The sequence below is a fragment of the Pipistrellus hanaki genome, assembly GCF_964339955.1.
Source record: "Pipistrellus hanaki genome assembly, chromosome: 11".
NCBI classification, from domain to species: Eukaryota; Metazoa; Chordata; class Mammalia; order Chiroptera; family Vespertilionidae; genus Pipistrellus; species Pipistrellus hanaki.
This window is the reverse complement of record NC_140513.1, coordinates 1,032,363-1,057,802: the sequence shown is the minus strand read 5'-3', so window position 1 is coordinate 1,057,802 and position 25,440 is coordinate 1,032,363. Positions and strand designations below refer to the sequence as shown.

Sequence of the window (25,440 nt, the reverse complement as noted above, 5' to 3'; positions counted from 1 at the left end):
CTACACGCTCAGGGGCCCTGTGGCCAGTCCTCCCTCCCTCCCTCCTTCATTCCTTCCTTCCGTCCTCCCATTTATTCTCTATTGATTTCAGAGAGGGAGGGGGAGATAGAAACACCAATAAGATTCTTTGATCGGCTACCTCCTGCACAGCCCCCACTAGGGATGGAGGTGGAGCCGGCCACCGCCACATGTGACCTCCTGATTCTAGCCCCAATCTCGACCACTGAGCCACACCGGCTGGGCCCTACGGCCAGTCCCTGAGTGACCACAGGAGGCTTCTATGAAACATGGGCTGGAACCCTGCCGGCCTGGCTCCTGGGCCATGACCCCGAGGCCACGGCAGCTGGAGGCCAGGGCAGCTGCCTGGGTGAAGCTGGCCCTGCAGCACACAGCTGGGCACCTGGGGCCGGGCAGAGGGGGGGGGCACCTGGGGCCGGGCAGAGGGGGGGGGCACCTGGGGCCGGGCAGAGGGGGGGGGGCACCTGGGGCCGGGCAGAGGGAGGGGGGCACCTGGGGCCGGGCAGAGGGAGGGGGGGCACCTGGGGCCGGGCAGAGGGAGGGGGGGCACCTTGGGCCGGGCAGAGGGAGGGGAGCACCTGGGGCCAGGCAGAGGGAGGGGGGCCCCTGGGGCCGGGCAGAGGGAGGGGGGCACCTGGGGCCGGGCAGAGGGAGGGGGGTATTTGGGGGGGGCAGGCTCTACCTGCTCTGCCGGGGAGCTCACCCGGAGGGGCAGCTCGGGCGGCACACGGGGACCCCGGACTTGCAGGGGTTCCTGGGGACACGGCCGCTCACAGCCCCGGTCTGGACCCCAGAACCAAGTAGCCACCCGCATCCCGCTTCCCAGCCTGCAGCCACCCCAGCCTGCAGCCACCCCAGCCTGCAGCCACCCCAGCCTGCAGCCACCCCCCCCCGCCTGCAGCCACACACCCCCCCGCCTGCAGCCACCCCCCAGCCTGCAGCCACCCCAGCCTGCAGCCACCCCCAGCCTGCAGCCACCCCCAGCCTGCAGCCACCCCCCCGCCTGCAGCCACCCCCCCCCGCCTGCAGCCACCCCCAGCCTGCAGCCACCTCGGGGTGCAGGGCGGGCCTTCCCGGCTGCAGCACCGAGTGGCCAGGACAGGACAGGGCGGTCCGCAGCCCGGGTCCCCGCCTCCGCAGGGTGGGGGTCACCCCGACAATCCATTCTCGCGGCTCCAGGACGCGCCGGGCGGGAGGGGGCGGCCCGGCCCGCGGCGCCGGCAGGTGGGCGCGCTCGCGGGCGGGGGTCCGGCCCGGCCGGCGCCTCCCCGGAACTCGCCGTGCCATTCCCATGATGCCCAGCCGCGGGCACGGCTTCCGGAGCGGCCGCCGCCGCCGCCGCCGGTAGGTCCGGGAGGGGCCCCGGGGTCGCCCCGCCCCGCGCGCCCCGCCCTCCGCGCCCCGGACGCCGGCGGGGGGGGGGGGGAGCGGAGCCGGGAGCGGAGCCCGGCCCCTCCGCGCGCCCGCAGCCCGCACCTCCCGGGCCGCCGGGCGGGGGTGGCGGCGGGCGGCGGGCGGCGGGCGGCGGGCGGGCTGCGGCCGGAGCGGCGGCCCGGAGGGCGCGGGGCGGAGGCGCGATCGCGGGCGCCGGGGCTGGGTCCGCCCGGCGGGAGTCGCGGCCCCGGCAGCCCAGGCCCCGCCCCGCGTCCCGGCCCGGGGCCCGCGTCCTGGAAGCCGGGGTGGGGGTGGGTGAGGGGGTGCGCCAGGTGGGGCAGGTGAGGCCCAGGGCAGCGTCCGGCGCCTCCGCCCCCGGCCCCCGGCCCCGCGGGAGGCAGCGGCGTCGGCGCAGCTTCCGGTGGGTCCCCGGCGCCCCGCCGCCCAGCCCCAGGGGTGCCCTCCCTGCGGAGCTCACCCACGTGGCTCAGGACCTGGTGGGGCCCGGCAGAGGGTGCGGCCTCAGCGCCCACAGGAAGGGAGGGGTGAGAGCCTCACCCGCCTCGGACCCCAGGCACGGCTTGGCCTGCAGCTTTGCTAGGGGACCAGCTGAGCTTTGGGATTGTGAGGTCTGGCCTGCTGTCTGCCCCAGGTCCACCCCCCACCCCCACCTCCACCTCCCACCTCCGGTCGGCCCTTCGCTCAGCCCTTCGCTCCGTAATCCCCGGGGACACCCCGCCCCTAGGCACCAGGGGCTGGACCACTGTGGGTGATGGATGGGGCATCGGGGGATGGATTGATGGATGGATGGATGGATGGGGCATTGGGGATGGATGGATGGATGGATGGGGCATTGCGGGGTGGATAGATGGGGCATTGGGGGATGGATGGATGGATGGGGCATTGGGGGATGGATAGATGGATGGATGGGGCATTGGGGGATGGATGAATGGGGCATTGGGGGATGGATGGGGCAATGGGGATGGATGGATGGATGGATGGATGGATGGGGCATTGGGGATGGATGGATGGATGGGGCATTGGGGATGGATGGATGGATGGGGCATTGGGGATGGATGGATGGATGGGGCATTGGGGGATGGATGGGGCTTTGGGGATGGATGGGGCATTGGGGATGGATGGATGGATGGATGGGGCATTGGGGATGGATGGGGCATTGGGGATGGATAGATGGATGGATGGGGCATTGGGGGATGGATGGGGCTTTGGGGATGGATGGGGCATTGGGGATGGATGGATGGATGGATGGGGCATTGGGGATGGATGGGGCATTGGGGATGGATAGATGGATGGATGGGGCATTGGGGGATGGATGGGGCTTTGGGGATGGATGGGGCATTGGGGATGGATGGATGGGGCATTGGGGATGGATGGGGCATTGGGGATGGATGGATGGATGGATGGGGCATTGGGGATGGATGGATGGATGGATGGGGCATTGGGGGGTGGATGGATGGATGGATGGGGCATTGGGGGTGGATGGGGCATTGGGGGATGGATGGATGGATGGATGGGGCATTGGGGATGGATGGGGCATTGGGGATGGATGGATGGATGGATGGGGCATTGGGGATGGATGGATGGATGGATGGGGCATTGGGGATGGATGGATGGATGGATGGGGCATTGGGGGGTGGATGGATGGATGGATGGGGCATTGGGGATGGATGGGGCATTGGGGGATGGATGGATGGATGGATGGGGCATTGGGGATGGATGGGGCATTGGGGATGGATGGATGGATGGATGGGGCATTGGGGGGTGGATGGATGGATGGATGGGGCATTGGGGATGGATGGGGCATTGGGGATGGATGGATGGATGGGTGGGGCATTGGGGATGGATGGATGGGGCATTGGGGATGGATGGATGGATGGATGGGGCATTGGGGGGTGGATGGATGGATGGATGGGGCATTGGGGATGGATGGATGGATGGATGGGGCATTGGGGGATGGATGGATGGATGGATGGGGCATTGGGGATGGATGGGGCATTGGGGATGGATGGATGGATGGGTGGGGCATTGGGGATGGATGGGGCATTGGGGATGGATGGATGGATGGGTGGGGCATTGGGGATGGATGGATGGGGCATTGGGGATGGATGGGGGCACTAGGTGCAGGGAGCCAGGCTGTGTTCTTTGCCTGGAGGAGGGTGTCCAGCCTGAGAGGATGCCCTGGATCTGTCACCACTTTTCAGTTCTGGCAGCGTGAGGCTTTGGGGTCCCGCTGGGTGTCCCCCCAGCCAGCTCTGGCCTGGCCTGGGCTCGGGGTGCAGGGGCAGTGTGGTCTAGGCAGTTGTCCTGACAGGTTGCCTTGGGCAGTTGCTTTGAAGGCACTGGCCGTTGCCGGAGACGCACTGGCCGTTTAGCCTGGATCTGGCCCAGGCGGTGGACAGTTCACAGACCGTTAGAGCCAGGGCCGTCTGCGCCTTCCTCTCGGTCAGCACCGCCTGGTGCTCCCGCTCGGCCTCCCGGTGTGGACACCGCTGCGGCCTGTCCGCGGCCGCTCTCACGGGAGTGCTAAGCGTTAGCATTCTCCATGGCGGCTCCTCACCCCCGGCCCCTCCGTGGCTGGTGCCGCTGCTCTGCGGCTGGGACGTGAGGCCAAGGGTGTAGTGCCAGGGCTGGGCCACCTGCCTCCACCACCACCCGGTGCCCCGCTGTGCCCAGGGGTGGTAAACTGGTGGTGATGAACTCTATTTGGCCTCAGGGCAAATTCTTTCAAAAGTTAGTTTGAGCCCTTAATTGGATGCTGCTTCTTCCCATAACGATACACATATGTGACCAGCCTGTGAGCTCTGTCTGCCTCTGTCCTGGCAGCCCGAAGTCTCTCACACGTGGGACAGGACCCACGCGGGCAGGTGGGGCGACGGAGACCTCAGGCCTGAGACACACCAACGTTGGCCGCTTTATCCAAACTCTGAACCTGGCCTTGATGAGAGCTTCAAGTAAGGGCAAGAATCCCTTGACACCATAATTCCTGGTTTGTGTGTGTGTGTGATATATGTATTTTTTTAATTTCAGAGAGGGAGAGAGAGAAACACCAATGATGAGAGAGAATCATTGATTGGCTGCCTCCTGCACGCCCCACACTGGGGATCAAGCCCACAACTCAGGCCTGTGCCCTGACGAGGAATTGACCCCTGACCTCCTGGTTCATAGGTCAACGCTCAACCACTGAGCCAAGGCAGCTGGGCTACATTTGACATCTATATATATAAAAGGCTAATATGCTAAGAGTCCAACCATCTGACTGGTCACTATGATGCACAGACCACCAGGGGGCAGACACTCAATGCAGGAGCTGCCCCCGTAATGCACACTGGCCATTTACAGAGAAACAGCAACACGGACCTGGCACCCACAAAGCAATACTTGGTTTCCCCCAAATGGGACACAGGCCCTGCCACCACCCTGAGTGTCAACCCACCAAATGCAGCCAATGCTGCCGAGACCCTGTGGCGCAAAATACCACCGGCTTCCTCTCCCTAGGAACCAGCCTCCTTGAAGTTTCCAGCCTAGAAACACGACCTGCTTTACAGCCAGGTGGAAACATTTTACACTTTAAACAAATGTCTGTGAAGCGTTTTCACGTGCCTCATCTCATTGACCCTCACATTAGTCCTGGAGTAGGGAGATAGGAGACTTGGTGGAATCCTATTTTCTTTTCATTAGCAGGAAAACAGAGGTTTATAAAGCTTAGAAATTTGACCCGACTGAAAAGAAGTAAAAAAATGGTGGACCTTGACAATGACTTCAGGTTTTCTCACTGCACAGAATATAGTCAAACACGGCTGCAGTTAAATATTTCACCCTTTGTCCTCCCTGCGTGATCTACAATAATAATCTGCTTCATGTTGGTATTTACTGTTGTGTTGCTAACAATGACCTGGAAGAGAAGTTGGGTGCTTCACTGGGCTGGAAAAGGTTAGCTGCATCAGAAAGCAGCTCTAATTAAGCAAGTTTACTCAATAGCTATAGAAGGCTAAGTTGACTTGCGCAGGCACGATACATATAAAGCTCTCACTGGCTCCAGTCCCACACGTGTGTTTCGATCTGTCATTATCCATCATGAATTTGGCTGACACTTCTATTACAGAGAAAGGGCAAACAGTGATATTAAAATATTTCTTCTAACTCGTTTTCTTTCAATGTGCACGAAATTGTGCACCAGGCCACTGGTTTTTAGGTAAAAGGTGACTCGGTAAAGACGTTTGGGGCAGTGATTGCTGAGTTGCTCACCTGTTGTCATGTTCTCCCTCAGGGGCTCTCGGCTCCCGTCAAGAATGAACCGGCCCCCGGGGGTCCCGCCCGCTCACCCCATAGGGTCCGAGTCCTCCTGCCCCGGAACCTGCGGAGAAGGGTGAGTGGCCTTGCCGCCTGGGCGCTGGGCAGCCCCCGGAGGTCCAGGAGCCTGTTCTCTCCCGGAGGAGGTGCAGGCGCCGTGGGCGCGGGGACGGGGAAGGGCAGACACGTGTGCGTTCACGTGGGCCTTCTGGGCGGGGCGGCTGGCAAAGACGCGTCTTCCTCCTGAGCCCTCCCGGCAGCCCCCTGCACAGCCCGGGGCCGTGCTGACTGCTGACCGGCGGCCACCGGCACCGTCTCACCGCGTCTCTCTTCCCCGCAGGATGTGAAGCGAGCGGCGGACAGACTGGCCCCGGTGCACGCCCCGGGCGGTGGCTAGGATGTTCCTCATGAACGCGCCTCCGGTGCTCCCCCTCCAGGCCGCGTGGGAGGCCTGCGGGCCGCCCGGGAGCTGCAGGTTTCCCGGCCGCCTCCCGGAGCCGCCGGAGGGCGGGGCGGGCGCGGCGGTGAGCGCCCGGGTGCAGATGATCATCAGCTCGCTGCGGGGCGATCGGGCGGCACGGGGCCGGAGCCAGGAGCGCGGCCTGCACCGAGGGGGCCACAGGGGCCGCCCCGCCCAGCCGGCCGCCCCCGCCTGCGGCCTCGCTGCTCATTCGGACCCCAAGGGGAAGGAGGCGGCCTCGGCCCCCGGCCCCGCGGGGCGGGACTCCGACAGCGATGACTCCGTGGACCGGGGCATCGAGGAGGCCATCCAGGAGTACCTCAAGGCCAAGAGCGGGGCCGTGCCGCCCGCCGCCGCCGCCCGGGACCCTCTGTGCCGCCCGGAGCCGCCTCCGAACAGCGCCCCGGCCGCCCTATGCCCCCCGAAGCGGGCCCCTGGCTCAGGAGGCACCCCCGGCGGCCGCGTGGGAGCCGGCCAGGCCCCGGGCCCCGCCTCCCCGGGCAGCGTCAGCAGTGAGGACTCCTTCGAACAGGGCATCCGGGCGGAGATCGAGCGGTTCCTGAGCGAGAAGAGGCAGCTGGAGGCCCCGCCCGGCAACCGGCCGGCGGACAGGAAGCCGGGCCCCAGTGACCCCCTGGCCACACCCGCCCTCAGGCCCAGCAAGGAGCCGGCGGGCAGGGCGCCCCGGCAGGACGCAGCGGGCGCTGGTAAGGAGCTTGTTTTCCCAAACCCTCCCCAGCCAGCCACCGTAGCAACGCCTCCCCGGAGCCTCAGGTCCAAGGGCGCCGCTGAGCCGGAGAGCGTGGGCGGCCCGAAGCCCGCACCCCCCAGGCCGGACGCCCCGGGGAAGGGCCGGGCCCGGAGGGGCCTGGGCCCCGGGCGGAGGGGACCGGGCGTCCGGAGCACCGGCCCGGACCCCGACTGCACCGCGGCCGACTCCAGCAGCGACGACGGCATCGAGGAGGCCATCCAGCGGTACCAGCGGGAGAGGAGGGAGGCGGCGAGCGGGGACCCGCCCCCGAAGGTCCCGCCGGGCGAGCAGCCGCCCGGCCCTCCTGCCCCCGGCGCCGGCCACGCCGCCCACAGTGCCTCACCCGACGCCCCCAGGAGAGCGCCAGGCAGGAGGAAGCCGGCGGCCTCGAAGGCTGCGGACCTGGGCCCCCTCGCCCCCGACCCCCCTGCCCAGCCGCCAAGGGAGCCCAGAGCCCCGGCCGCCCCCGGCAGCGCGGCGGCCAGGAGCCGGCTGGCGGACACCTCCGCCGAGCTGATGTGCGCCGAGGCCATCCTGGACATCTCCAAAGCCATCCTGCCGGCCCCCGGGGAGGGCGGGGCGCGGCCGCCGCCCGCCTGCCCGCCCCCGGGCCCCCCCAGTGTGCCTTCCCTCGCGGACTGCGACAGCAGCTCTGTGGACAGCGACGACAGCATCGAGCAGGAGATCCGGAACTTTCTGGCGCTGAAGGCACAGTCGGGGACTCTGCCGGCCAGGGCGGACACCTGCCCGCCGCCCACACAGAGCCCCCTGCCGCCGCCGCCGGGCCCCCCACGGCAGGCCGGCGACCCCTCGGCGCCCGCCTCTAAAGCACCGGAGCCTCCGCCGAGCTGCAGGAGGAAGCGCAGGGCGGCCGCTGGCGCCGTCCGGTCCTCGATCCCCAAGAGAACGAGAGAGACGGGGAAGGAGGGTGCCCCGGACACTGGCCCCGGCCCCGGCGAGGCCCCCGGGAGGGACGGCGAGGCCAGGGGGCAGGGCCCCCCCTGCAGGACGGCCGGGCCGGGGGGTGAGCACGGGGCCGCAGACACGAGGGCCGGGGTGCCGCCGGGCCCCGGGAAGGCGGCCGAGGCCCGGGCTGTGGACAGGAGGGCGAGCTCGGAGGACAAGAGCAGCTCGCTGGACAGCGACGAGGACCTGGACTCCGCCATCAAGGACCTGCTGCGGTCCAAGCGGAGGCGCTGGAGGGACCCCCGGGCCGGCGGCCGGAAGAGGGTCAGGTTCGGCGGCACCGAGGCGCTGGGTCCGCGGGGCGGCCCGGCCGGCCCGGCCGTGCTGAAGAGCTGCCTCTCCAGGTCCAGAAGGAACGGCTGGGCCGGCCCGCCCGGGAGGCCTCCCTGCGGCCTCTGCTGCCCCACCGAGCGGGCCGGGCCGGGCGGCACGGGGCCCGCGGGCCCGCCCCAGGCCCTCCCGGCGGGGCCCAGTCCGTTCCCCCGCGGGGCCGAGGCCCCCCGCCCCGGCCCGGCCGCCGGCCCCGGCCTCCGGTCCGAGGACAGCAGCTCTGTGGACAGCGACGACAGCATCGAGCTGGAGATCCGGAAGTTTCTGGCCGAGAAGGCCAAGGAGACTGAGAGCGGCTCAGAAACTCCGGGAGGGGCTCCGGGCAGCGGGCCCAGGCCAGAGCCGCTGTGCCGGAAGGGGGCCCCGGCCCCGCAGCCGGGCATGTGCACCCGGAGCCAGAGGGGCAGGGGGACCCCTCAGCCCACGGCCGCTCCGCCCAGAGGCCAGCCGGCGGCTCCCCGGGGCAGCGGTGGGACCCTGTCGGCCAGAGGGTGCCCCGCGGGCAGGAGGAGCCTTCGCCCTCCCCGGGACCAGAGCCCGCGGGGGGCGTCCTGCGGGGCGGAGGCGGAGGCCCGGGCGCGGAGTCCCGGGGGGGCCTTGCCCGTGGCCGCTCAGAGCCGGAGCGCGCCGGCGTGGAGCCCGGGCGCCGACAGGGAGGGGGCGCCCCAGGCCGGCCTCGCCCTCCCGTGGGGCGACTTCGTGGCCCAGCAGAGCCCGTGGGCGCTGGGCTCGGGGGGCAGGGGCGCGGCGTGGAAGGGGGCCCTGGGCGGCGAGAGGGAGAGGGGGCCGGAGGGCCGGGCCCCGGGCGCCACCGGCCTCGCCACCGGCCCCCGGAAGGGCCTGCCCTTCGCCGGCTTCTCGCCGCTGCTGCCCGCGCAGCTGTTCCACTTCGGGGGCAGCGCCGCCTGGGGGCCGCCCGCCGCCGGGCTCTTCGGCCCCGGCCTGAGCCTGCCGCTGCAGGGCCCCGCCTTCTCCGCCTTCCGGGAGGCCCCGGCCGCCGGCCGCTTCGGGCGCCCACGCCTGCTGGGGAAGGGGGCCCGGGCCTGGCCCCGGCGGAGGGCGCTCGGCGGCGGCGGGAACTCGGGCTCCGACGAGGACGGGCTGGACCTGAGGGGCCGGCGGCCGGCGGGCCGGGAGGACCGGGAGGCCTGGGGCAGCGACACCAGCGAGCTGAGCGACACCTCCGTGGAGGACGGCAGCCCCGCGGCCACGGGCAAGGTCCTCCCGCGGTGAGCACCCGAGTGTCTGGGCCCTCAGGCAGGGGGACAGGTCCGTGACCGCCCTGCACATGTGTACACTAACGGGAGGCGCTGCCCTTATTTAACACGTGTGTCCTGGTAAATATGATTTTTGTAGCTTTCTTTTGTAAGTTATTTAAAATGCTGTAAAAACTATTTTTGGAAACCAGAGCTGTTGGGTTTTGCAGGGCATCCCCGGCGGGGGTTCCGTGGCTTCTCCACACGCCCTCCCCGCCCCAGCCCTGAGGCCTCCGTCAGGGGTTCCTGGATGTGGCAGGTGAGAGGGGCCTCAGGCCAGGCGGCTGAGCACATCCTCTGAGCTCTGTGGCCACAGCCTCCCACCAGCACGTGGCAAAGCACCAACGCGGGAGGGCCCGGCGCCCAGCCTGTGCCGTCTCCCGTCCCGGGCTGTCCGTGAGCACAGGCAGAGCTCAAACACCGCTCTGTGCCCGAGCCCTGCCCGCTCCCAGCCGGGCTCTGCCCAGAGCAGGCAGCCGTGCGCTCAGCGTCCGTGTGCAGAGCATGATGAGGTCTCAAGTGCCCAGGAGGTCCGGGTTCGATTCCCCGTCAGGGCACGTGCCATGGCTGTGGGCTCCATCCCCCGTGGGGGGGCGTGCAAGAAGCAGCAGATGGATGATTCTCTGGTCATCGATGTTTCACTTCTCTCTGAAGTCAAATTTTTTAAAGAAACATTTACAAAAAACAGCAACTAAGTATCATCACCTTGATCCCATCCCCCGGGTTAGTTTAGGGCCCGCTAGGGGGTGAAGCGGGCAGACCCTGCCTCCCGCCTGCAGCCCGCGGCGGCTCAGGCAGGCTGCCGAGGGGCTCGGGGCCTGGCGTTCGGTGGCTGGCCTTGCCGGTGCACCGTCAGCGTTGAGCTGCCAGCAGATCTGAAACCTCTTACTCTGACTAGAATGAAAAGGAAAAGGTCACTGAAGGAAAACAGAAGCACAGGTGAAAGCAGCTCTGAGCGTAAGGCGTTCCTGGCTTTAAGCAAACGGCAGCTGAACGGAGTGATGAGCAGATGCCCCAAACCCCCCCTGGGGCTCGCTCTCCGCGGGGAGGGAGGGAAGGGAGGGAAGGAGATGACGAAGCTGGCCGGCAGAGCCGGAGGACCGGAGCCAGAGCTGAGGAGCACATGCACAAAGGTGTGTGTTTTCCTCCTTCCTGACGCCTTCCACTGAGTGCAGTCAGTTCAGGCCGTGCCGCTCAGAAGCTGCTGTGAGAAACGGCAGTTATTGGCCACGAACAGCCGAAGCTGTGCCCGTGTGCCCGCATTCACTGGGCGGTGCTGTTGGTGAGCTTGGCACCCTTTTTTTTTTTTTTAGGAAAATACAGCTCCCTTATTTTGTTGTTAATCCTCACCCGAGGCTCTTTTTTCCGTCGCTTTTCCGAGAGAGGGAGGAAGGGAGAGAGAGAAAAGCACATTGATCTGAGAGACACATTGGCTGGTCGCCTCCCGCACTCACCGTGACGGGGGCGGGCGCGAACACCACCCAGGCCCGTTTGTGCCCCGGGCCAGGAATCGAACCGGAAACCCTGGGGCGGGGGCTGACCTCCCACCCAGGAGAACACAAGCCAGGGCTGACGGCTCCCTCTCAGTGCCGTGAACTCCTCGGGCTTTTCCTGAGGAGCCTTCGCCGCCCAGCCTGGTGTGGCTCAGCTGGTGGAGCGTCATCCGTGCACCAAGAGGTCACCGGTTCGATTCCCGGTCAGGGCGCACGCCCAGGTGGGGGGCTCAGTCCCCAGTAGGAGGCGTGCAGGAGGCAGCCGGTCGATGTTTCTCTTTCTCACTCTAAAAAAGTTAACCTGTTTTTTAAAAAGGAGAAAGAAACCCCATTTATTGGCCACCCGCCCGGCTTCCCCGTGGCCGGGGTGTTGGCGGGAACCCGAGTCTGCCTGTGGCTCTGGGACCCTCACGGCCCTCCTGCCTGGGGCTTTCCAGAGGATTCTGCGGCACCACCCTGGCCCCGCCCCCGCGGGGACCCTCCCCGCACAGCAGAGCACCTGAGCAGGAACTGGGCCCCCAACAGAGACACGCGGGACGGTCAGGGCGACGCGGGCCCCCCCGACGCCCGCCGACCTGCCCGCGACCCCAGGTGAGCCAGGCACTCGGGATGGGGCAACGTTTTAATGCAGAGACAAGGCAGCCGCCCTCCCGGTCAGCGGTCAGACGGGAAGTGGCCGTCACACAGGAGAGGCGCCTGAGGGACAGCGGCTCTCGGCCGTCCCGCTGGGCAGCCGGGGGGGGGGGGGCGGGGGGGGCGCTCAGTCGTTGCAGATGGAGGGCCGGCGCACGTTGTAGCTGGGGTGGAAGTTCAGCCGGTCGAAGGAGGTGACCCAGTTGTCGGCGCCCATCACGTTGCTCTTCTCCACGTGGACGTTCAGGGAAGTGTTCCGGAACATTCCAGCAGCTGCCAGCTGTCTGGAGAAGCTATTCGAACATGCGTGGAACACTTTCTGGAAGCGCAAAGGGGACACAGCGGTGCACGGGCACTCTTACCGGCTCGCCATTGGGCATTTTGGGAGAAAAAGAATCTCTGTTCTTAGGAAGCAGCGAGGCCGGTGAGGACAAGGACCAGTGTGCCGCCTCCCACCGTCACACCGGGCTCAGCTCCGCGCCTGCGTGTGGCTACCAGCCCTGACTCGGGGGTCCCACCCCACGCCACCCCCAGTTCCTGGTTTACAGTCTGTGCCACCAGGCCAGCTATTGGACCTTTTCTTGTTTGCCTCAGAACGGACAGCCTCCGTGCACAGGAGTGTGCGCATGTGCACGTGTGTCTCTGTGTGTGTGTGCATGTCTGCATGTGTGTGTGCCTGCGTGTGTGTATGTCTGCATGTGTGTGCATGTCTGTGTGCGTGTGCATGTCTGCATGTGTGTGCATGTCTCTGTGTGTGTCTGCGCGCGTGTGTGCGTGTCTGTGTGTGTGCATGTCTCTGTGTGTGTATCTGCGTGTGTGTGTCTGTGTGTCTGCGTGTGCGTGCGCATGTCTGTATGTCTGTGTGTGTGTGTCTGTGTGTGTGTCTGTGTGTGTGCATGTCTGTGTGTGTGTGCGTGTGTCTCTGTGTGTGCATGTCTGTGTGTGTGCATGTCTGTGTGTGCCTACGTGTGTGTGTATGTGTCTGTGTGTGTGTGTCTGTGTGTGTGTCTGTGTGTGTCTGCGTGTGTGTGTGTCTGTGCGTGTGTCTATCTGTGTGTGTAATGGGGCCGGTCCCACGGGCACCGTGGGCGAGTACTCGAGCAATTTCACCGCCAGGTCTCAGGGCGAGCGGCCTCATTCCCTCCCGCCTCCTCCAGCAGCTCCGGGGCCTCCGCTTTGCCGCCCGGAGCTCTGGGTGCTCCCACCCTCCCCGGCCTCCTCCCCGCTCACCGGCATCTCGTGCACGGTGGGCGCCCGGCTCCCGTAGGCCTGGTTACTGGTCCTGTACACCGAGGCCGGCTCCTTGGTCCTCCTGCGGGGACAGACCCTCTGTTATGGCCCTGCCCGAGCCGCCTTCACGGTGGAAATGCCCCCAGATGTGGGCTCCCGGGCGTGCAGGCTCGGCCTCCTGGGCCCTCTGCCCGCCTCTGCCCTGCCCATCGCAGGCACACGTGGTTGTTTCCTGGGTGGTGGTAGGCCAGGAGCTGTGTGTGGCTCGGCCTCCAGGCCCTCCCCCCTCCCCAGAGGAGGGGGGTCCCTCACTCCCCAGCCTCCTGAGAAGATGCCTGCAGTCCCTGGTACCAACTCTACTAACAGAGCAGCTGACCTCTGACCCTGGGCTGTGGGCCCCGCACTGCGAGGTCCCGGGCTCCGCGATCTTCCCACCCTCCTAGTGCTCTCTCCGGGAGGGGAGGAGAACAGATCCCACTCGGGATGGAGGGGGACTGAGGGCGCACACCTTCCCATCACTGCCCAGCGGGGTGGAGGGGTGAAGGGGTAGCGGTTGCAATGCACCAAAACAGCCGCAGCCACCGCTCCGCTGGAGCCGGTGCACGCGGGCCGGGTTCCCACTCCCCAGGCTCCGCTCAGCCCGGAGAGGAGTGGAGGCTCCCTCCCTCCCCACCCCCAGCTTCAGACCAGGGCTTCGCGACTCCTGCGGGGGTCGGTCCCCACTGCAGCTGGGCCCACTGACACGCGTCCCCAGCTCCGGGCAGCCCCCGGCAGCCTTTGGTGCAGAGCTGACCTCGCTCTTGCCAGGCGGGCTGGGCCCCCGGGCTCCCGCAGGACTATCTGAGCGGACGCAGGGCCGCGGGCTGAGAAGGGGGCCCCCACCTGCGGCCTCACCGGTAGCCCCGGAAGCACGCCGGGTGGTTGAACCTCGCCGGCAGGTCCTCGTCCACGCGGTAGTAGTCGCTGGTCTTCTCCATCGGGGCCTGGGCCACGGGCTCCACGGGCTCCGCGCGCCCCACGGGCTCCGCGCACACCACGGGCCCCGCGCACACCACGGGCTCCGCGCGCCCCACGGGCTCCACGGGCTCCGCGCACACCACGGGCTCCACGGGCTCCGCGCACACCACGGGCTCCACGGGCTCCGCGCACACCACGGGCTCCACGGGCTCCGCGCACTCTCCGGGGTTCTCCCGGGACATCCCGCCGCCCACGAGACGAGAAAGGCCAGGCACAGCCTCTCCGCAGCCCGCGCCACCAGGATCGCGTGGCGTCCCGTTGCTAAGCGACGGCTTGGTCACCTGGCTGGGTGGGTCGGGTCCTTAAAGGCGCCGCGCCCCTGCCGACCGGAGAGGCTGAAGTTCGAGGTCTAGAACCTTCGGGGCGAGCACCCCGGGCCCCCGCAGGCCGGGAGAACCAAACCTCGCTTCCTGGGGGTGCAGCGCCCGGGACCTTGTCCCAAAGGCCGGGAAGGCTGCCACCCGCGGGGGTTCCGGCCCCGCCAGGCCCTCTGCCCGCAGGGGCCCCGCTCCCCGCGCACGGGGCGCCCCAGGTCCCCTAACGAGGTCGCGCCCCACGGCGCCCAGAGCCTGCATTTCGGCTCCAGGTCCCCTAACGTGTGGAGCCCCTAAGCCGAGCGCATTTAACAGCTAACGCGGCCGATGGGGAGGGCTGGCTCCACGCCCGGAGCTGCAGTCCTTCATCCCTTACCCCCTTCACCCCTCCATCCCGCTGGGCAGTGATGCGAAGGTGTGCGCCCTCAGTCCCCGGGGCTCGGGCAGGGCGCGCGCAGAGCCGCCCCGGAGCCGGCGGGTCCCGGGACAGGGGGGCGCGGGGGGGACGCGCACGGCCAGGGAGGGCGGCGCGGGGTGCAGTACCCCCTCCGGGCCTGCAGGCGGCGGGGCGGCGGGCGCGGGGTGCAGTACCCCCTCCGGGCCTGCAGGCGGCGGGGCGGCCAGCGGAAGAGGAGGCCGCTCTGGCCCCGCGCTCGCCTCCTCCGCACCATGGCGCCCGTGCCCGCCCTGCCGCGGCTGCTGAGCGCGGGTGAGTGCGCCCGGGACCCCGGCTCCCGGCCCCCGCCCGGGACCCCCGCCCCGCTCTGCCCCGCGGGCTCCTCCACCCGGACCCCCGCCCCCGGACCCCTGCTCGCCCCTGGGACCCCCAGCCCGGCCGCCGCGTGGAGACGGGGGCGGGGGGTGGGGGGAGGCGGGAGGCCGCGCCTTGAACCCGCGCCCCTCTCTCCGCAGGTGCGTGGCCCCGGCCGCTCGGGCTGCAGGTCCTCCGGGCGGCGACCCCGGGGCCCGCGGGGCCGCGCGGCAGGACGCTGGGGAGCGCCGCGCCCGCCGCCCAGAGCGAGCCCGCGGGCGGCAGCGGCCTCGCAGGTGCGGGGCGGCCGGGGGCGGAAGGGCGCGGGGCTCCGGTTTGGGCTGGACTCGGCCGGCGCCAGGGGTTCTGGTTGTGCAGCCCGGAGGGTCCGAGTCCCGGGGGAGAAGGGCCCGGGCTGTCCTTAGTGACCCTCCCCCACCCCCGGGGCGGCTGGGCTCCCTCGGGGGCGAGTCTGCGGCCCTGGAGGGGCCCTAAGAACCCGGAAACCGGGGCCACCGCCGCCTGAGGGGACCCACAGCCGCCTGCCCACGGGGCGCGGGCGCCGCGGGCGGGACCCAGCACCCTGTCCCCCCCACCCAGACCTCCAGGACCGCGTCCTCAGCGAGCCCCTCCGCCACCCGGACTTCTTCAACGTCAGGGAGCTGTTCTCCGTGCGGAGCCTCTTCGATGCCCGCGTGCACCTGGGGCACAAGGCCGGCTGCCGGCACAGGTGGGCGAGCCGGCACCTCTGCCCCGGCCCGGGCGCAGGGTCACGGGCCAGCCTGAGTGCAGCCCTTCCTCTTCGGATGGCATCCCTGCGCCCCAGGAGAGGCCGCGTGTTCTCAGACTCAGCACCCAAAGGGGTGCCACGGGCTGACTCCCCGGGCAGGTTTAGAACACGTGGAAGTGAGGTGGGGGGCAGAGCCGGGGTCCAGGGTTTGGGGTCGGAGGTGGGGTCGGGGGCAGAGCACAGTGTCGGTGGCCTATGCTAGGATGACCAGACCCAGGGAGGCCTGGGGCCCTCAGGAGCTTGGGTACCGTGAAGGGTGGCACCTTGGTCTCCCAGGGCACTGTCCTGTCACGTGGGTGCTGGGAGGGGCATCCTGGGCCGGCGGGCAGGGAGAGCAGGGGCCGGGCTGCACAGGGGGAGCCGCTGAGCAGTGTGGGGGCGAGGGTGAGACGGGCCGGGGGCCTTGGGCAGAGTCTGCTGAGAGGAAGGGACAGAGCAGGTGGGCGTGAGCAGAAGGGGAGCTGAGGGGTGGCGTCTGTCCTGCCCGCTGGCCCTCTGCCCTCGGGGCTCCCCCCAGGCCGGGCTGGCTCCCGTCTCGACCCCTCACACTGCAGTGGGCCCCTCCACCCAGCCCCACCAGAGGACCTCCGCCATAAAGCCTCAAAAACAATGACAGCCCGGCCGGCGCGGCTCAGTGGCTGAGCGTTGACCTATGAACCAGGAGGTCACTGGGCACATGTTCCTGGGCACATGCCCGGGTTGCGGGCTCCATCCCAGTGTGGCAGCCGATCGATGACTCTCATTGGTGCTCCCATCTCTCTCCCTCCTCCCCCGCCCTCCCTGACATCAGTACAAAGCAATGATGACAGAAGGGGCGTGAGCAGCAGGGAGCAGGGCACGCTGTGGTTTAAACGTCCAGGCAGCCGAGGAGGAGGAGGAGGAGGAGGAGGAGGAGCTGTTGGGGTCCCCAGGGGACGAGAGGCAGGTTTCCAGCCGTCACGCTTGGAAGGGCCCCCCCCCCCCCCCCACCACAGGAGGCTGGGTGTCGCCCGCAGGTTCATGGAGCCCTACATCTTCGGGAGCCGCCTGGGCCAGGACATCATCGACCTGGAGCAGACGGCCGCGCACCTGCAGCTGGCCTTGAACTTCACGGCCCACGTGGCCTACCGCCGGGGCATCATCCTGTTCGTGAGCCGCCACCGGCAGTTCTGCCACCTGGTGGAGAACACGGCCCGCGACTGCGGCGAGTACGCCCACACCCGCTACTTCAAGGGCGGCCTGCTGACCAACGCGCCGCTGCTGCTGGGCCCCGGCGCGCGCCTGCCCGACCTCCTGGTCTTCCTGCACACGCTCAACAACGTGTTCGAGCCCCACGTGGCCGTGCGCGACGCCGCCAAGATGAACATCCCCACCGTGGGCGTCGTGGACACCAACTGCAACCCCTGCCTGCTCACCTACCCCGTGCCCGGCAACGACGACTCGCCGCCCGCCGTCGAGCTCTTCTGCCGGCTCTTCCGCACCGCGGTGCGCCGCGCCAAGGACAAGCGCCGGCAGGTGGAGGCCCTGTACCGGCTGCAGGGCCGGGAGGGGCCCGGGGACCCCTCTCCCGGGGACACGGGCCTCGCTGGACGCGGGCCCTCCGCTGTGACCGGTCACCCCTCCTGAATAAAGCCGCCGAGCCTGGTTGGCCCGGAGTCCAAGTGTTCCCCTCCTGGCGGGCCGCAGGCGCACGGAGGCCAGCAGGGCCCCGCGGGCAGCACGCTCGTCCGGGAATGGCTTCCGCCCGGAGGCGGGTCCTGGGTGTGAGGTTCCCACGGGCAGTGTGTTTCCGGATCCCAGCGGCCCCGGCCGGGCTGTTCGGTCAGCCAGCCTCCCCAGTGCAGGCGTCCTCCCGAGACCTGGGAAGTGTGCGAGGGGACGGGGCGCCGCGGGGACCAGGAGGAGCTGCAGGAGGCAGTGGGCACGCAGGGGACTGGGTTGGGGGGGGGGGGGGCTCTGCTCCATGATCGGCCCCACATTCCCCAGCGAAGGGAAATGCGGGCACCGCCGCCACAGCTGAGGAGCACGTGTGCCTGAAGGCAGTGCTGGCTCACGCCCACGCCCCCTCCCCCTCCGGGTTCCAGCCGCACTTCCCCAGGAGGAGCGCTGGCCCCAGGGCACGCTGGGAGCTTCTCGGGCTTGTGATTCTGGGCCCTTTCTTCTTTTTCTTTTCTTTTTTTTTTTTTAAATCAATCTTTATTGTTCATATTATTACAAAGGTTCCTCATTTCTTCCCCCCTCCACCAGGTTCCCACCCCACCCTCTGCCCCCTCCCCATTCCCCATTGTCCTCATCCATAGGTGCACAGTTTATGTTCAGTCTCTTCCTCCCTCCCTTTCCCCGATAGTAAATCCCTTTTCAGATAGTAAATCTGTTACTTAGCATTTTCTCATATCAATAATACCTCCACATGCCCAATGATACACTTCACACAAAAGACATTTTCAAATAGGTCAACCAGCCTCATCCAGGCCCCACCCAAGGCACTCACAGATCAACACCCCAGCGCTATACTAACTCAACACATTCAGATCTAAGCTTTCATCACTTGATTCAGCAGACCCTCAAGTTCCCGCAAAAGTTTCCAGCCATGTCTGAGAGGCAGCCGTGGGCAGGTACAGGCGAGGAGCGAGCTGTTTCCAGCCTGGCTGCTCCGGGCCTGGCCTCTGTTGCTCTGGTTCGTTCCACAACCAGCTGCTCCGTGTCTGGTCACTGCCGCTCCCGACCTAGTTGCTCTGGACTTGGCTGTTGCTGCTACAGGCCTGGCCGCAACAGACCCGGCTGCTCTGGGCCCGGTTGCTCCGGTCCCGGCCGCTCCGGGCCTGGCCGCTCCCAGCCTGTCAGCCGCTGCTCCGGGCCTGGCTGCACCAGACCCGGCTGCTCCGGGCCTGGCCGCTCCCAGCCTGGCAGCTGCTGCTCCTGGCCTGGCCGCTCCCAGCCTGGCAGCCGCTGCTCCGGGCCTGGCCGCACCCAACCTGGCAGCTGCTGCTCCGGGCCTGGCCGCTCCCTGATTCTGGGCCCTTTCTAATCAGAAATCCCCTCCCTCTGTCCAACACGGCTGGTCACCACAGTGTGACACACTCAGCGAAAAGTGCCCCTGCCCCACGAGTGACCCTCAGCCAGAGCGAAGGGTTCAGCCTTTCCACGTGAGGTTTTCCCATTCGGTTTTTTGTTCCTTTGGTTCAGTGGTTGGCAAACCGTGGCTTGCAAGCCACATGCACTTCTCAAGCCGCTGTTGACCAATAAGTTTGCCGACCTCTTTACCTCTTTGCACAAAACATGCCGCAGTTGCCTAATCCTCACAGCTTCCAACCACACGGTAGGTAACGTTTAGTCTAACGGCGGTCGGCAAACTCGTAAGTCAACAGGGCGGCAAACTGCGGCTTCAGTTCCTCCTCACGAGTGCATTTCCCGTTGATCTCTAGGGAGGGGGAGAGAGAGAGAGAGCAGTGGGTGCCTCCTGCACCAGCCCTGACCCTCCCAGCCCTCTCACCTGCACCCGCCCAACCCAGGGCAGAAGGCTCCCTCAGCCCACCTGTCCCTGGGACTGGAGTGGCACATACAACGAACTACAGGTGTGACAACCAGGCCATCACAGCAGGGGGACACGTGTGCACACGCCACCAGTCATCACCGCAGAGGGGACACAGGTGTGCACCCCACCAGCCCATCACCGCAGAGGGGACACAGGTGTGCCCCCAACCGGCCATCACCGCAGAGGGGACACAGGTGTGCCCCCAACCGGCCATCACCACAGAGGGGACACAGGTGTGCACCCCACCAGCCCATCACCACAGAGGGGACACGTGTGCACCCGCCACCAGTCATCACAGAGGGGACACAGGTGTGCACCCCAACCGGCCATCACCAGAGAGGGGACACGTGTGCACACGCCACCAGTCATCACAGAGGGGACACAGGTGGGCGTCTGCACGGGTGCCAGTGGCGGCAGCACGGGGCTCCTATGGGGACCTGGGTCAGCTCTCACCTCAGGGCGGCTCGCCACAGGGTCCCTGTCCACCGGGAGGTCACGGATCCAGCGGGTCTTCCAGCAGCGCCTGGTCCCGGATGCAGCAGGCCGGGCGCCGGGACAAAGGCCCAGAAACAGAGACGCCCCCACGGAGCCAGCTCGCGGGAAGGAGGTGGCTCCTCGGGCTCCGAGGTCAGTCACTCCAGCCCTGGCCACGTGGAGACACGGACACGCCTTCACACACGTGTGGACTGCGGTGCCCAGGCCCAGAGCTCCGGGGACACAGTCACCCCACTCCGTCCTCCACCTCATGGCGCACAGGACGAGGCCCCGGGGTCCAGGGCCCTCCAAACGCCCCCATGGGTGAGGGGGTCCAGAGCACGCGGCCTGGACCGGGACACGGACCAGCCTGTTCGGGGCGGCGTAGCTGTGTTGCCGTTGGGAAGGCGCATGTGCACATTGAAGGGGGGTCACATGGGCCCCCAACTGCGGGCCACGCCTAATTGTCTCCCGTGGGAGCCGCCTGGGTGCCCCCCTGTCCCCAAGAGGGGTTCATGCACCCCACCCCACCCCCGTGTGGGGGCCCCGCTGTGGGGAGCTGGCCCCGGTGCCTATGTGCTGCCAACCAGCCAGGTTCGGGGCCCTGGGGGGCGGTGACGGATCAGAAAAGACAGACGAGAACGAAGCTGGGTCTCGGTGGGATGCTGCCCTCGGGGAGAGCCAGCGCCACGGACCTCAAGCCGTGTCTTTATTTCACAGCCGCTGCCACGCGGCACAGCGGGGGCGGTCAGATGTCACAGCGTTCTCTGGGTTTCATCCACTCACCACCTGACCCAGCTCTGTTCACATGCGGCCTCTCGCTCAGGCAGGAGGCCACGTGTTCAGACCACAGGTTCACACTCACAACCACAGCTGGTGGCCATCACGGTGCTGGGAGCTCCGCCCTCCACGCTGGGCCTTGCACGTGGCCGGGAGGACTGTGCCTCATCAGCCCGAGGCTCGAACCCATCCCAACGCTGTGGCCGCGCTCACACCCTGCCCGTGTCCGTGCTGAGCTGGCTGAGGCTCTTCCACATGCAGCCCTCAGGGGACGGTTGGGAAACTGAGGCAGGGCAGCGGGTGCGGGGTGGCGGGCTCCTCTCGGCCAGGTCTCCACCCTCCCGTGGGGGCTGCTTTGGAATGAGAGACGCTGAGAGCCTGGGGGACCTGCTTCGCCCACAACCTGGAAGGACTCCAAGACCCTGAGCCCAGACACACGGACTCAGAGGCAGGGCGGGCCCCCATGTCAGTGACTGTCCTCTCCTCGCGGCTGAGGTCCCGGGACCAGGACACGGGTGTTCCTGCCGCCTGGGGGCGCTGCACAGGAGCGTTCGTGTGGGGCAGGAGCCCCCAATCCTGACGTCCTCAGCGGAGACCGTGGCCTTGACTGTGCTCCCCGGGGAAGAGGGAGGAGCAGAGAGCCCGCCGCCCACACTGAGGTCCTGAACCTCAGACCCCACGTGTCCCCGCCAGCGCGCTCCTTCCTTCCTGTCCACGTCCTGGCGCGGCTGGTTTTCGTACGAGGCCCCTCCGTGGTGGAGGAAGCTACACGCGTGTTGCTCATGAGGTCACACAGGCAGCTGGCCGTGATCAGCGCGTTCACTGTGCAATATTAGCAAAGGTCAAAGGTGCGGTGAAGCCCATAGGAACGGCCCGAACCCCAGTTCCCAGGTGCCCCTCCCACCCTCCGCAGCTGCTGGGCCTGGTCCTTCTCATGCTGCTGGGCCCCTGTGCCATGCTGGGCACCCTCAGCGGGCAAGCACCCCCAGGGACTCCCACAGGCTGGAGCCACCTCGCTGAGCTCCTGGGAGTGACGGGCCTGCTGCCCGGGAACTGCTCAAAAAGGGGGTGTCCTGCCACTGTCCGCGCTCCCCTGGTCCATCAGGACAAGGAGCCCCAGGCTCCCGGCCACCGGCACCCAAGTCACCAGTGTGGCCAGTGTCTGGGAGCCCGGAGCGGGTGGGGACAGGACAAGAGCGTGCAGCACAGATCCCTGCGGCCTGGGCCAGTCCTGGGAGGGCCCCGGGTCCTCTGCAGAGTTCTAGAAACTTCTCCATGTTGGAGAATTAGATCTGCAGCTTCCTAATGGTCCCTCTCGCTGGGACCCCCCTCCCAGGCCGGTGGGGGTCCTTACCCCACCCCAGCCAGCCCGAGCGTCCCCTCTGCGGACCAAAGGAGCCACGTGCTGACCTGACCAGCTCAGGGGGCCTGCGTGGCGGTCTTGCGAACTCAGAGACCGAAAGTCACCACAAAGAATGGTCCGAAAATTAAATATTTAACTACAAACAGGTTATGGTGAGCAGTCATAGTCCCAGGCCAATATTTTCCCTGACAAAGATCAACTTAGATCTTTACCGAGCCTGTCAGTCCACCTCTAAGATAACATTCCAGCGAGATGTTGGTAAATTCTAACTTCCCTTTTTCTGGAGCCCCTGGGGCACCACCAGATGTGGAGGGCCGCAGGACAGATGCCTCAAATTCCTTCCTTATCATGTTAATTGTACCTCCTCTCACCTAAGTGTGCTTCCATCATTTTACTTTTTATCCAATCCCAGGGGATTCCCACCGCTTTGCTTTCTCCTGCCTCCTTACTCCATCACCAATGAATTCCATGTCATCCACCTATGTCCCTCCTTTGATTGCAATGTCTAAATACAAATGTAACCCGCCATTCTCTGGAGCATTATCTCAATTCATTGAGGTTCTGTTTCCTGGCTTATGTCGACAGTTTGGCTCAAATAAACTTACAAAATTTCTTCACAGGTTTCAATGTTGTTGTTTTTTATGTTAACACCTCCAAGTCAGGCCCCTTCCGTCTCTGCATTGCAGCTCCCCAGGGAGGGCCCCTGCCCAAGGCCAGGTGGCCAATGTGCTGCCCACACTTCGGCCCAAATGGCCGGCCCAGGAGGCAGGCCTGGGGGCCCGGGAGGCAGGTCGGGGGGCCCGGGAGGCAGGTCGGGGGGCCCGGGAGGCAGGTCGGGGGGCCCGGGAGGCAGGTCTGGGGGCCCGGGAGGCAGGTCGGGGGGCCCGGGAGGCAGGGTCCCCAGAACCCATTTTGCAGGTCTTTCCCTCTGGAGCCCTGCAACCTCAGCTACCTTAACCCAATCCCAGGCTGGAGGGAGGGAGCCCCGGCCCGCGGGGCGGGAACGGGAGGGCCCGCCAGGGGGCGCTGCGGCGACGGCGGGGACGGGCGGGCGGGCTTGGGCCTCGCGGGCCGCCGTCCGCGCTATAAAGGGCGCGGCTCGCGGTCTCGCGGTCTTTCCGGCGGCGCGAGCGGCGCGAGGTGAGTCCGGGGGACGCGTTCGGAGCCTCCGGGGGCGCGCGGCGGGGAGGAGGCTGGGCGGGAAGGGGGCCGGGGCCCGGGTCAGTGCTGCCCCCCGTCTTCTCCCCGCCGCCCCCGGCCTCCCATCCGCTCCCCTCCCTGCGCGGGACCCCCGTCCCCCCGGGCGCCCGCCTGCCGGCAGCTGGGCTCCGGGTCCTGGCCGGGCAGGGGCCCGCCATTCTCCGGGGGCGCGGGGCGCGGGCGGGCGGGCGGGCGGGCTGGCTGCCGTGCCCGCCGGCGTCAGGGGGGCGGAGAGCGCGGGGGCTGCCTACGCCCAGCGCCCTGCCGTGGGCGCCCGGGTGGTTGTCGGCCTGACACGGGCGCTGCTCCCGCCGCTGGGGGGGGGCACCGGTCCGGTAACTAACGGCCCCTCCGTCCCCAGGTCCGGGGGGCGTGCGGGAGGCCGGAGCCGGCGCAGGACCCGGGCGGGAAGGTGAGTGGGGTGAGGAGCGGCAGCAGACGTCCTTTGGGGCGCCCCTGGACCCGCTGGTTCTGCTTAGGGGCCGCGTGCGCAGGTGCTGCCTCTTAAAGCAAAGCCGTGGCCGTGCGCTAGAGGTTGGAGACGGAGCCACAGGCCAGGGAACCTCCAGCGAGGCAGGCCTGGGGTCCCCGAGGCCCCGCTTCCTGTGCAGAGACCTCCCCTCCGGTGGGGCACTCGGGGTGCGGCCATCTGAAAGGAGGGGCCCCCGGGCCCTGCAGACACGGAGCCGGGCGCCAGGATGGACAGTCCGGGTGCTGGCTTTCCCCTGCGGGTGCCGTCTGGGGTGGGAAGGGGGGCTGCCCTGCGGGTGCTGGACCTGCCGGCACCACGGCCCGGCCGCCGTGCCGCACCGGTGACAGGCCAGGGCGCACAGGAAGGGGCTATTTCTACGCTCAGCGCCCCGAGCAGTGGGCGCTGGGAATGGTTTGTAGCCTGACATGCCGGCGGGCCCCTCAGCTCCGCTCTTTCCCTCAGACAGGGCGGGCGGGCGGGACTGATGGGCACGGGGCTCCCGGAGGTTCGTGGGGCTGGGCCCTCCCTGGCCCTGGGTGGGTGGTCAGCCACCTGGCAGGTGAGCGCCCACTGGAGACCGAGACCAGCAGAGCGCTCTGGGGGCGGGGAGGGATGGGGTGCCAGAGGTCTGCTCCCGGCATCGGGCCCCACGTGGGCCCCTCGTCCCAGCCAGGGCGCCGGGGAGGGGGCTGGGGTAACCCTGTCCCGGTCCCTCTGCAGCTGGGAGCTCGGTGCTGGGGCAGCCGGACAAGATGGAGCCACTCGCTCACGGCGAGGACCCGCCGTTCCAGTCTGGTGAGGCTTTACCTCCTTCCCGCGGTGTGCCCCGTGGGGTGACTGGCCCTCCACGCAGCGCACGTGCGGGGGGCACAGGGTGGCCCTGTGGGGGGAGGGGTTGGGGGGCCGGAGTGAGGGCCCCTTGACCTCTGGAGGATGAGCTCCCGTTGCTGGCGAGGCCGTCACTGTCACGGTCCGTGCTCGCCTGCCGGCGGGGACAGACTGACAGGAGCTCCGTCCTCGCTGTCCCCACCGTCGCTGTGGGTCGGAGTGGCCTGGCCGGGATTTCCGAGGTGCAGGCTTTGGCCACCAGCAGGAGGCTGAATCCTCACAGCGCCTGGCCGCCCGCCACCGCACACGGTGCCCCTGGGAGGGGCGGGAAGTGTCCTGCCCTGTGGCCCTCGGTCCAGGAGTGGGAGGGGCATTTGATAAGACCCCCTGAACGTGTTGCTGCCACAGAGGGAAGGGGGGGGGGGCCACCACGGGGTGCGCTGCGGGGTCCTCAGAATCTGGTTTTCTTTACAGGCGGGGCTGCTGCTGGCCCGACCCGGCCGCCGGCCTCGGGTCCGGAGCCCGGGGCCCGCGGGACAGACGGCCCGGCTCACCGCACGGCGGGGGCGCCTGTGCTGCCAGCCGCGGCGTCTGCGCAGCTCACAGAGGCTCAGAGGTGGCAGCAGGAGGCTCAGAGGCGGCTGCGAGAGGCTCGGAGGCGGCGCAGGCCCCGCCCGGAGGCCCCCGTAGCCGTTGGATATGTTGTTGAAAGGTGGCAAGGGCTGCTGTTGGCAGTGTCTTGGCGAAGGTGGCGCTGTGCTGGGTGACTCCGCCTCCAGTAAAGGAAACACGCCTGTTCACGGGATGGTCCCGTGAGCGGAGGAGCCTGGGGGTGATGGTTCTCTCATTTGGGGGACGTCCCGTGTTTGAGCTGCCCTGTGTGAGGGTCTCTGGGTGAGGGCCTCTGGCAGTCGCAGTGAGGTGTCCCCGTGCCTGTGGAAGGACAGGCTGCCGGTTGGGGTGGCGGGACAGCCATCGGCCCTCGCCGAACGTGGCACCAGACAAGCTTGCTGGCGAGGCGGGTTCCCTCGGGTGGTGGGTCCTGGAGGGCAGCTGGGCTTCACAGAGAAGCCTGGCCGCTCCCCCCTCCGCGCCCTGTGCCTTGTGGGTCCAGA

At 67.8% G+C, this 25,440-nt stretch overlaps 3 protein-coding genes and 1 long non-coding RNA gene across 15 annotated transcripts; 3 read left to right on the top strand and 1 right to left on the bottom strand.

Annotated features, from left to right (window-relative positions):
• The first annotated feature begins 1,075 nt into the window (after positions 1 to 1,075).
• PPP1R26 (protein phosphatase 1 regulatory subunit 26) lies at positions 1,076 to 9,614 on the top strand. 7 transcript variants are annotated; one of them, XM_084899641.1, is made up of 4 exons: positions 1,836 to 1,937; positions 4,237 to 4,364; positions 5,681 to 5,779; positions 6,044 to 9,614. In XM_084899641.1, the coding sequence occupies exon 4, from the start codon at positions 6,102 to 6,104 to the stop codon at positions 9,441 to 9,443; it is 3,342 nt and encodes a 1,113-aa protein (XP_084755767.1). In that variant the 5' UTR covers positions 1,836 to 1,937; positions 4,237 to 4,364; positions 5,681 to 5,779; positions 6,044 to 6,101; the 3' UTR covers positions 9,444 to 9,614. The 7 variants fall into 7 exon arrangements, with proteins under 7 accessions (XP_084755768.1, XP_084755772.1, XP_084755769.1 ...); XM_084899642.1 differs by lacking the exons at positions 1,836 to 1,937; positions 4,237 to 4,364 and adding an exon at positions 1,076 to 1,362; XM_084899646.1 differs by lacking the exons at positions 1,836 to 1,937; positions 4,237 to 4,364 and adding an exon at positions 1,795 to 1,813.
• A 1,954-nt stretch (positions 9,615 to 11,568) lies between these two features.
• Positions 11,569 to 14,451, bottom strand: PIERCE1 (piercer of microtubule wall 1). 6 transcript variants are annotated; one of them, XM_084899676.1, is made up of 4 exons: positions 13,860 to 14,451; positions 13,717 to 13,805; positions 12,823 to 12,904; positions 11,569 to 11,911 (listed from the first exon to the last, which is right to left on the bottom strand). In XM_084899676.1, the coding sequence occupies exons 1-4, from the start codon at positions 14,019 to 14,021 to the stop codon at positions 11,720 to 11,722; spliced, it is 525 nt and encodes a 174-aa protein (XP_084755802.1). In that variant the 5' UTR covers positions 14,022 to 14,451; the 3' UTR covers positions 11,569 to 11,719. The 6 variants fall into 6 exon arrangements, with proteins under 6 accessions (XP_084755802.1, XP_084755803.1, XP_084755805.1 ...); XM_084899677.1 differs by having other exon boundaries at positions 13,878 to 14,450; XM_084899679.1 differs by having other exon boundaries at positions 13,717 to 13,848; positions 13,930 to 14,449.
• A 297-nt stretch (positions 14,452 to 14,748) lies between these two features.
• Positions 14,749 to 17,328, top strand: MRPS2 (mitochondrial ribosomal protein S2). Its single transcript, XM_084899321.1, has 4 exons — positions 14,749 to 14,862; positions 15,066 to 15,200; positions 15,505 to 15,634; positions 16,690 to 17,328. The coding sequence occupies exons 1-4, from the start codon at positions 14,823 to 14,825 to the stop codon at positions 17,297 to 17,299; spliced, it is 915 nt and encodes a 304-aa protein (XP_084755447.1). The 5' UTR covers positions 14,749 to 14,822; the 3' UTR covers positions 17,300 to 17,328.
• Positions 17,329 to 22,784: 5,456 nt separating this feature from the next.
• LOC311630558 lies at positions 22,785 to 25,123 on the top strand. The gene is made up of 4 exons (XR_014796402.1): positions 22,785 to 22,965; positions 23,387 to 23,437; positions 24,218 to 24,292; positions 24,800 to 25,123. It is a non-coding gene; the product is annotated as an uncharacterized lncRNA (long non-coding RNA).
• The last annotated feature ends 317 nt before the right edge of the window (positions 25,124 to 25,440 follow it).

Coding starts and splice junctions, on each gene's coding strand:
- PPP1R26 (XM_084899642.1), top strand. CDS start 6,102: ATGTTCCTCATGAACGCGCCTCCGGTGCTCCCCCTCCAGGCCGCGTGG.
- PIERCE1 (XM_084899675.1), bottom strand. CDS start 14,021: ATGTCCCGGGAGAACCCCGGAGAGTGCGCGGAGCCCGTGGAGCCCGTG. Junction 12,905..13,716: donor GCGTGCTTCCGGGGCTACCG/GTGAGGCCGCAG, acceptor CTGTCCCCGCAG/GAGGACCAAGGAGCCGGCCT. Junction 11,912..12,822: donor CCACCGTGCACGAGATGCCG/GTGAGCGGGGAG, acceptor TTGCGCTTCCAG/AAAGTGTTCCACGCATGTTC.
- MRPS2 (XM_084899321.1), top strand. CDS start 14,823: ATGGCGCCCGTGCCCGCCCTGCCGCGGCTGCTGAGCGCGG. Junction 14,863..15,065: donor GCCGCGGCTGCTGAGCGCGG/GTGAGTGCGCCC, acceptor CTCTCTCCGCAG/GTGCGTGGCCCCGGCCGCTC. Junction 15,635..16,689: donor AAGGCCGGCTGCCGGCACAG/GTGGGCGAGCCG, acceptor TGTCGCCCGCAG/GTTCATGGAGCCCTACATCT.